The sequence below is a fragment of the Osmerus eperlanus genome, chromosome 19, assembly GCF_963692335.1.
Source record: "Osmerus eperlanus chromosome 19, fOsmEpe2.1, whole genome shotgun sequence".
In the NCBI taxonomy this organism is placed as follows: Eukaryota; Metazoa; Chordata; class Actinopteri; order Osmeriformes; family Osmeridae; genus Osmerus; species Osmerus eperlanus.
The window spans coordinates 6,331,314-6,341,514 of record NC_085036.1 but is presented as its reverse complement, the minus strand read 5'-3'; the positions used below and the strand labels follow the sequence as shown (position 1 = coordinate 6,341,514).

At 48.9% G+C, this 10,201-nt stretch overlaps 1 protein-coding gene across 3 annotated transcripts; it reads right to left on the bottom strand.

The window, feature by feature from the left end:
- Positions 1-8,453, bottom strand: si:dkey-175g6.2 (neurosecretory protein VGF). 3 transcript variants are annotated; one of them, XM_062486156.1, is made up of 2 exons: positions 8,336-8,453; positions 1-3,491 (listed from the first exon to the last, which is right to left on the bottom strand). In XM_062486156.1, exon 2 carries the CDS (start codon positions 3,460-3,462, stop codon positions 1,465-1,467), a length of 1,998 nt encoding a protein of 665 aa, XP_062342140.1. In that variant the 5' UTR covers positions 3,463-3,491; positions 8,336-8,453; the 3' UTR covers positions 1-1,464. The 3 variants fall into 3 exon arrangements, with proteins under 3 accessions (XP_062342140.1, XP_062342139.1, XP_062342138.1); XM_062486155.1 differs by lacking the exon at positions 8,336-8,453 and adding an exon at positions 6,045-6,166; XM_062486154.1 differs by lacking the exon at positions 8,336-8,453 and adding an exon at positions 5,435-5,671.
- Between the last annotated feature and the right edge of the window lie 1,748 nt (positions 8,454-10,201).

Sequence of the window (10,201 nt, the reverse complement as noted above, 5' to 3'; positions counted from 1 at the left end):
TTTTTTTTAGGATCACAGTTTATTCAGAGAAACAACCGTCTGAATTTCTCTGGATTGAGTTTTTCTTTTTTTCTCCAAAGATTTTTTTTTCTTTTTTTTAGATGCAAGTAGAAAAGACGTGCAGATTTAACTTTTTTTCTTTTTTGAGCTCAATCAATTCCCCCTCCTGTCCTTAGACAGCATCTCTTCTGTGGCTGTCCTTTTTTTGTGTGGAAATAAATAAAACATTTACACTGAAGTGTTTGTTGGCCTCCTGATTCACATGTTTGATTAGTAGTGCTTGCTTACAGAAGCTGTTTATGGCAAAGACAGAGAGACTTCAAGTAATTTGGGGGAAAAAAAAGGAAAGAGAATTCAAACGGAAGAGAAGCGAAGAGTCGATGGGTGAAAAGCAGAACGTGCCAAGATGGTCGTCGCATGAGTGAAACAGCAGTTTCTGTTACGGAAGGCTGAGAAAAATGCAGTAGACCTGAATGGTCAACGGTGCCTGCAAGGTGGTACAAAGCTCGAAGCATGAGTCATTTGCCAAACAGACAAGTGTCCACATCGTAGCTCTCCACCCCACCCAATGAATGATTAATAGCCCTTTGCCCAACCTGTTGGAAGTTCTATCTTTTTTTCTTTTGTGCTTGGAGAGGCTGAGGCCAAAGGATCCTAAGGATATGTGCAAGGGAATGCCATGACATAACAAATAAGGAAAGGGCCAAATATGTGTATGTACGTATAGGAGTGTGAATGTTTGTTGTAAGGCAATAGAAGTTTTGATCCTAACTTCCAGTGCGTTCGACTGAGAAGTGAAAGACTGCATTGAATATATTTGGCACCTTTTCAAATTACAAATATGTGCAGGTATACACATGACCTTGGTGATTGGCAGTTTGGGCTGCGTTCAAACCGGTGCCACTGTTTACCTTGTGTTGGTGATGTCACTCATGATGCATTTTACAGTCAGAATCCCAGTACACAGTCTGATGTTCCATGACCAAATGAAAGAGACCAAATGTATTCTGTAAACTCTTAAATTCTTGTTATTGGCACATTGTTTATCTTTCATGGACTGTGTGTTGGTGTAAATGGTTAATGTTTTTTTTCTTCAAATTTTCTCCTTTTTCTTTTTAGAAAACCCCAACACTCTGAGACATGCAGGAGCATCAGAGGAGGACCTGAATGAAGACAGGCACACAGACCAGCGCTGCATGTTCTGGTTTAGAATGTAAACTGAGAGGTTGAATATGGCTACCTAGAGGAACCCCCCTCTCCCTTCTGCTTGACTGAAACAAACATATGTGGTAAAAAAAAAAAAAAAAAAGCGATCTATTCACCATTTTCCTCTTTCCTTCCCATTCCATCCGTAAATCTCTTTAAACACCTCTTCCCGTTCTTTCTTTCCCTCAACTTTTGCGAATCCTTCCACCTGACCCCCACCCCAGCACTCCCCATTGGTCACTCTTCCCTGCGTGTTTTCTAGTACATTCTACGTTTCATGTAGATCCTCTCAATAAAGTTCTCCAGCTCTTCGTCGCTGTCCAGCTGGGGCTCCAGGCCATCCTCCTCGTAGTCGTCTCCCGGCGCCGGGGGGTAGTAGAAGGGGGGCTGCCTGCCCCTCCCGGAGGGGGAGCGAGGTTTGGGGGGAGGCAGGGGCTGGTAGGTCCGTGGGTGGGGGAGGATGTAGTTAGAGATGTACGGGGTGGCAGGCAGGCGTGGAGGTGGCTGCTGCCTCCAGCCCTGCCCCCTCGCATTAACCCCAGCACGGTGCCTGCGCCTGGGGGGCTGGAAGCCGTAGTCCTGGGGGACAAACAGCTGCTGGTCCCTGGGAAGGGAAGTCTTGTCATAGTAGCCGGAGGCTTTGGGGTAGGGAAAGTAGACTGGGTAGTAGGCTCGGTATGGCTTCTGGTAGTAGGGGTAGGAGGGGAAGGCCAGGAACTGTTTCTGGGGCTTGTACCAGTAGTCAACCTGCTTCTGGGGCTTGTACCAGTACTCCTGCTTATAGGACTTGGCCTTGTTTTTGTCCTTCTGCCACTTCCTGTTGGCTTTGTACAGGGCTTTCTTGGGGTTGCTGGAGGCTGTGTAGTGGTAGATTGGGGGTCCAGCCAGGGGAGGGGGCACCAGGGGGCGGAAGCGTGGCACGACGGGCTTGCCGGGCGGCGGAAGCTCCTTCCTCTTCTTCTTCTTCTCCTCCACGTCGCTGATGATCTCCACCACGTCGTCGGCGGGCAGGTGCAGCTTGCTGCTGATCTCGATCAGCCTGTCGATCATCTGCTGGTCCAGGTCGTCGTCGTCGTCGGTGGCCACCTCTTCGGAGCGCTTGTCCTCGGCCGCGTTGCCGTTGGCGTCCACGCTGGCCTTCCGGCGCGGCTCCAGGTAGGGCGCCCCCTGCTGCTTCCTGCCCATGTACTGCAGCAGCATGTCCGAGGCGATGTCGGCCAAGCGCTGCTCCTCCTCGCGGGCGTGCTCCGCTTCCTCCTGCTGCCTCAGCACCTCCTGTTTGTCGGCGCGGGCGCGCGCCTCCTCCTCGGCGCGGGTGAGGCTCTCCACCTCCTCCTCCACCTCCTCCTCGCCCTCGTTCTCAAAGTCGTCCATGAAGTTGCTGCCCTGGATCGGCCGGTTGCTCGCCTGCTCTTCCTGCCAGTGGAGTTTTTTGCCGGCTCGTGCCAGCTGGGTATTGTATGCCTTGTAGCCCTTCAGAGGAGGTAAGATCTCGTTGTCTTGAAGACCCAGGTCAATGTTCTGGAAGTAGCCTCTCGTTTCGCGCCGGAGCGAGGACTCGGCTCCGTCAGAGACGGTCCCGGATCTTTCCGGTCCTTCTCTTTCCTCCTCCTCCTCTTCCTCTCGTTCTCCACCGTCCTCGCTTCCGCCTCCGTCGCGGCCCGCCTCACCTTCCGTTGGCCCGCCTCTCTCCTCCTGAGACTTTTTCCTCTCCTCCTCCTCCTCCCACTCCCTCAACTCCTCCCCTTGGGCCGCTGCCTCTAAGGCTGCCCTTAGCCTCTCCATCCTCCTGTCCAACACACCACTCTCCTCCCCCAGCCCCCATCTCTCCTCCTCCACATTGCCTACTCTCCTTCCCTCTTGACTTCCCCTGGCTTCCAGGTGGGCTGGTTCTTGCCATTGCCCCTCTGCACTGTCTCCCTCCTCTGGCCTGCCCGGTGTCTCTGCAGCCCCAGGGTGGTCAAGGGCCTCCAGAAGAACGGAGGCCAGCATCTGGGCAGGGTCCATGTCTGTTGGGGTGCCCTGGTCCTGCTCCAGGGGAACTGTGCTGAGGGGTCTGGGGAGGGTGAGCCCGGGGGGCGTGTGGAGGGGACTACGGTTGTCCTCTTTGGGGTGTGTCCGGGTGAGACCCTCCATCCCCCCCTCCACCCTCTCCACTCCCACAGCAGCGGCTCCAGCCAGCTGTGGTGAGACAGTGAGCAGGACCAGTAGGGCGAGTCGGGCTGTGGAGGGGATGTGGCGACAGGTCATGACCATGCAGAACAGGCAGGAGGGACGGCCAGCACCTGAGGTGGAGAAAAAGAGAAAGGGACAGAGGGAGGGAAAGAGAGAGGAAGAGAGAGAGAGAGAGAGAGAGAGAGAGAGAGAGAGAGAGAGAGAGAGAGAGAGAGAGAGAGAGAGAGAGAACGAGAGAAGAGAGAGAGATTTAATCTGTGCTCAAGTTTTTAAAATAAGTTACAATATCATCTGTAGCTCGCAGAAAAAAACTATAGCCATATCTCTTAAAATTATAAATTACACATTTCGTGTCACTTACTTAGTGGTTACTTACAAAATACAATTGAGCCAGAGCATGCGTGAAATTACATTTGTATGAGATCCTAGAAGTGTCGCCTGACCCAGTGTGTATTAAAATAAAATATTGCCGAAGATAGACGGATGGAGCTCGGCTCTTGAAAAGAACGTTCATAGCCTACTGGTTGTTAAATGTGCAGTTAATCGACCTCCGCTTTTTTGACTAGCTGCCTCATTTTGACAGTTGAGCGGAATTTCTCGTGGAGCTTTCTCTGTACAATCCTGCTACGGGGTGCTGCTACTGCTGATGACTATGACGGTAATTATCTGAAGACTAATTGGCCAACTGTATGAGAAGAGAATGGGCATTCATTATATCAGACTGACAGTGCCATTTATTGGCGGCAACGCGCGCTAATCGGTTCATAACGCACCCTGTCTCCGTGCGCAATTCAATGCCATGGAGAACAAAACCGGATAAGATTGAGGTTTCGGTTGCATTTTTGATTGCATGTTGATCAAAGAACACACCAAGATGTGTCTGCCATATCAAATTAAGTATAAATTGTGAACTACATGTTAATGAACTGATTAATAGGCTATGCTGACTCAAATCTAAACCCCGAACGGTCACACTATGCACAAACGCAAATTTAACCCGCATTGAAAAGACAGGTAGCAAATATTTTTTTTCGTTTCCAATTGGCCATTCCGTTACCGGAAGATCAATATGCATGTCCGTGAAACAAGTCATGTGGAAGCCGGGAAGCCACGCTGATTCAACCCACCAGACCCGTGATAGATTTACTGTTGCAGCATACTTGCTTCCATTCTAGCAAAGCGCAATGTGAGCAATGCGCAATGATCAAATTGTATCCTACAAGACTGTTTCGTGAGCGTGATGCATACTGTTCATTGAGGGCCATTGAAGCAATAGAGGTATGCAGACTTACGTGATTTATTTCCAATGTGGTCTACTATCAGAAATAATTTCAGGTATAGCCTAATTGTGAATACTTACATAAGCTATTAGACTGCACAGGTTTACTGGTTTAGGTTTACAAAAACGACTTCAAATAATAAATACCTACAATGTCATCAAATCGTATAGCTTTCTTCCTATATCTAAACCACAGTGGCACAAGGTTAACTTTTGTAGAAAAATATATCTATCTATATTGAAAAAATAAAATTTAAATAATATATATATTGTATTTTGCAACGAAAGCAACACCCGCAACACTGAAATGCAGCTTATAACCTCCTATAATTAAAACAAGCATATGTGTAGCATAGGCTCGTGTCTATTGTAGGCGATGTCAATTCAAGTATGGTCTCTCAAACACACTAGTCCCTACATTCAAATCCAATATTTACAAATTCATTGTTGACCATCTGGAAGTGGTTGATGAAAAAACGTTTGAATTTGATCTATACACAATTGAATGTTAAAAGTTGCAAACTTTTTAAATTCCACACAAAATAGCATACCAAAGCCGACCACTATTAAGCATTCTTTTGGAAACCAAACCCGCTAATATTCCGTAAATATGCCGATGGTCTTGCTCACAGCCGCAAATACGACGGCACGCTTTCTACACCTTAGTTTCTGAAACATGACACACAATAGAATGACAGACTAAAAAACACCTGTCCAAACCCGACCAAGCACCCGCAACTACGCTGTTAAAGACGGAGCAACTAGAGTACTCACCTGGAGTCCCGCACGGGAAAAGTGCTGAAAATTCACGCTTCGGGTAGTCTCTTAGCTTATCTCTGTAATTAGGCTACACTCCAAGAGTGCTTTTCAAACTAGTCTTCTTGTGGTTCTCTACCATACACAACAATGAGAGAAAAAAAAAATGATTCTGACTGTTTTATTTCAGTGCAAAAATGTTGTGATGTGTTTGTATCGCAGTTAATCACTTTTTTTTGGCACTGAGCGATTCAAATTGTGTTTTCAGTACCACGGCCAGCGCAACTTTCGTTCTTATACCCCCTCTCTACCATGTGATCCGCAGCAAGCATCGGCGTGCTGACGTCACATCCATTGATAAGAATGTTCGTGTGGAAATGGAACTCTGAGTCTACGCTGCCCGCTCTGATGAATGAACGGAAATGGCATGAATGAAATAGTACATTTCTTCAATGGGGAGAGGAAAATTGGAGCGGTTGAGATTGTGCACAGCCATTTTCTGTCTCGGTCATTGATGGTGTAGCATGTCCCCCTGCACTCCCCCTGCCCCCCCCCACCCCCCACACACCCCCTCCCAATACCCCCCCCCCCACCCGCCCCATGCAGTCTCCCAGAGATTCAGCCCTACCCGATAAGACAGCCCGGTCGCGTTGATCAGCCTATCGATATCGATTTATTGACGTGCCCCCCCGTCCATCCTCTCGTTTGCATCCTGCACGGCGATCCACAATCCTTCCCAGACCTCCCACCCACATGGCTACTGTCAGTTGTTTTTCGAGGGGCCCCCTGGTCCCGTGTGGAGGGGCCACGGGCGTGGCCGTGACGCACCCGGTTTGCCTCGGCTGCTCTGCTTCTGCCTGATTACTGCCCTTTGTCTAATGTCGTCTTTGGCAGGTGTCCATCTGTCGGCTGCCGAATGGGGACGCGGATCACAGTAATCTATGAGGTCGCGATACGCAACACGCGCGCGCACGCACGCACGCACTCTCCCGGGATGAATGGATCTATGACGAAAGCTGTCTCCTTCATTTGTCCTACCCGTGGTCTTCTAGGATTTGAAACCAGCTATTCTTTGTCCCGGGCCCTATTGGATCAGCTACACACTCACATGTTGAGCACTGACCAGCAAACCAAGTCTCCCACCATGGATTTGAATCCCACTGGAAGCTTTGTTCCATTGAACTTCTTCAATTGCTTCATCCAGATGAACGGCATAGCTAGTCTTGGTCATACAGTCAGACATTGTGTGGCGATGAACCAGCACTGAGTCAGACATGAGAGGAGTGAATCAGACGGGCCTCGTAAGCCGGCGTCAACATATGGTTGCAACCAGCCAGTGCTGGAGATGAAAATAGGACAGGTCGAATGGCATCACGGCACAATCCACCGTTCAACAGGATCGCACACCGTGACTGGCATGAAGCTTGTCTCCATCTGAGGAGGCCTGGAACTGATGGCAGTCTAAGATTGTCCTGTTTTACATGGGATTACTTACAGATGGGGGCGGGGGTGGGGGGGGGGGGAATCGTGGTGTAGACGTCACTGTGAAGTGTCATTCTGAGGCCTCGGTAGATAACGTTCAGCTAATCAGGAGCAGATCTAAATGAGCGTTCACAAGCCCCGCGTTTGCTCCGGCGGAGCGACGTGCCTGCTACGCTGATAATGTCATGGGATTTTTCGATTCTGTGCGGCGTGTGTGTGTGTGTGCGTGCAGGGTGCACAAGCGCGGGTGTGCGTTTGCCTCTGCGGCGTGTGGGAAGAGAGGTGCGTGCAGGCTTTTAAAGAATGCCTCGGGCAAGAGAAACCTATTCTCTCTGATGCGGGAAAGTTGTGCTGTTGATAATATCAGTGATGTTCTGTGGCTTTGTGTTCCCACTGAAATGAGCGGCTGTGTCAGCTTGTTGATGTCAATGGGGTTTGCAGAGTGTGTCTCACATCAAATGAGTAGTAATGCTTTGTGAAAGCCAGAGGCTCTTTTTGACCCGTAGATTATTAGATGTGGTGTGTGCTAGGGACTGCATGCCGTTGATATATTTGTTAGTAAATTGTGCTTGTGAGTGTGTGTGTGTGTGGAGATAGTGGAGAAGGCACGTGTGTGTACGTGTTTGTGTGTGTGTGTGTGTGGGGGGGGGGGGGCGATATATGTGTATGCATGTGGATGATGGATGTGTGTGTGTGTGGAGGAGGGGGATGTTTGAGTAGGTGTGTGTGTGTGCATGTCTCGGTGTGTGTGTGTGTGTGAGTGTTGGCATGGTCTGTGCTGCTGGCAGGCAGGCTAGTTGGAAAGGTAAGCAGCAAGCCTGAGGGCAGATTCTGATATAACAGCTTGGCATTATCAACTGCCACTCAGCGTTATCCCTCTCCTCCTACCCCTACCCTGCATCCTCAGCTGTGCCCTCGCGCCCACGCTCTGACTCACACTCCACGGCCCGCTCGGCCACTCACACAGATTAGCACCGGCACACCAGCCTTGTGTTTAAAGATGCCACACAGAGAACTAACAAACCAGACTTGGCCCTTTTGGAAATGTTGGTCTGAGGTGGGAAAAAAATGTGGCATCAACAAGCCGACTTGTTTTTTTGTACGGTTCAGCCACCTCATTTTCCTTTGTGATGTTTCTTTCAGTGTGTGGATCAGTCATTAGTGTGTTATCTGTGAGACAAGCCATGTGGACAACTGGATATTCAAACCTAGCCGCTTGAAACAATCTTTGGTCCGGTGAGTTGACTAATATGATACTGTACCTGCGTGCATTTGGACGGTTGCTGTACACCAATTTTTGGACAACACTTTTTTGGGCTTGTGGGCACCAAAAACAGAGCTAGCGGTTTACATTACGGCAAAGTTCTGTGACCCTACTTTGAGAGAACATGCACAAAGTACAACACACATACATGCACACACACACACTTAATATACCTCTCTGATGTACTTTAGAGACAAATGGTTGAAGGCCGAGGCTAGCGTTGCCGAGGCTAGCGTTCACTCAAGGTTTTCTGTCCAGGGTACAGAGACAACCACCCGCTTATTCCCATGAAGAGGCCTACACGAGAATGAGGGGAAACGAGAGAAAGAGGCAGAGAGAGAGGCATTTTTGCAAAGAATTTTTTCTGCTGACATTATTGGCCACAATTATGATGATGCATGCTGAGATCTCTCCATAAGTGTTCTAATGCACCAACCCGCTGTAAAGTGGCCTGCACTGGGAGTGAAATAATGGCCCTTATGAATAACAGTAGCATATCCACCCACGTAAAAAGAAAAAAAGGAAATTTTTCTCCACCGAATGAGAGGAATTGTACCATAAAATCCCAACTCTAGCCTGTGTGCAGTCTTGGTAGCTTTGGTACAGTACTAACCTGGCAACTCAGAGCAGGGAGGAGGGTTGTAGGCATTTTTGCTGTAATTGTTTTAACTTGGGGAATGGGGGATAGCTCCATACTGTTAAATGAAGAAATGACCATTGTGGCATGACTTTTTTGAGCCCCCCCCCTTTCTCCTCCTCCCCAGCTGAACAAAAACACTGTTTGAAGCTCGAGCCTCGAAGACTGTCTCATCTGTTAACGTGAGAGCCTTAGTGAAAACCCCATGCAGTTCTGAGCACAAAATGGGCCTTTTGTTTTTCACTTACCCAACAGTACACACAGCACCCAGCCATCTCTCCATTCATCGGTTCATTCATAAAAACGAGGTGAACAGAAGAGGAGGGGCTTCTGTGACTACGTGTGTGATCTCTGGAGCACCAGCTGTGATTTGTCATAGTGTGATACATATATGGGATTGGTCCTCTACAGAGCACTAGCTGAACTGTCAGAAATGATTGGTTAGGATTGAACCTGCAAGCCAGGGATGAAACTTGCTGGACGTGAAATGACTGCGTAGGCCTAAATGTCTGCCCATCATTGCAGGTTTCTCAGTGGCTTTACATTTTTTATTTTAGAGAATGTATTTACCCTTTGAGCATTAGCCATGAAATGTGCACAGGAACCTGTGAGAAACAGGCGGCGTCAGAGACGGATGGTGCTGTAGGCGTAAGGCAGGGAGCGAATTTGGAGTTGATGAGGCGATTCATATCAGTGAGCGCGGCATCAGTTCCCGCCATCAATCTCCCCTCTGTCTCCCTGCGCACCAGCGAACACACAGCCAGTGCAGGCCCCCTTTATATCAGACACGCGCACACACACGGACCACAGCAACACACACATAATAAAATCCCATAGGACCAATATGGAACTAAGTGAATAGATTAGTGGCCTGCATTGGTGGTAAAACGTGGCAAAGAGAAAATTGAGGCATAATCACGTTATCAGCAATTAGTTCTGAGTAGGTATGGCAGTCCCTTACTAGGCCATAAGAAATGCATCGCTGCTGTGGTGGGGAAACGTTCTTGAATCAAACGGCCTCCGGTGAGAGAGCAACCGTTGGACCGGGTGGCGGGTAAGTGATCTCGCGCATTGAACCTGGGTATAGCAAACGATTTTATCAGCTGTTTCTCCCTGCTCGTGTCCGGCGACGAGAGAGGGCGCTGTTACGTCACGGTTCCGCTTAGATGGTCGCGGTGATTTCATGGTGCCGTGTACTGTATCAGGTGACCTGACATGAAATCGATAAACAATTAAAATAGGGCCATAAAGCGAAGCGGGTTTTTTTCACATGCACCGACATATAAAGCAGCATTTTTGGGGGGATTAGATCTGAGGTTCTGGTACAGGCCTACCTGAGTTGGGGGCGTGGGGCCGGTGTAGACTACAAATGTAGACATTGTTATTTTCATTTTTTCAATTT

Bases quoted from the DNA above. Each gene is read 5' to 3' on its own strand.
- si:dkey-175g6.2 (XM_062486156.1), bottom strand. From the start codon at position 3,462: ATGGTCATGACCTGTCGCCACATCCCCTCCACAGCCCGACTCGCCCTA.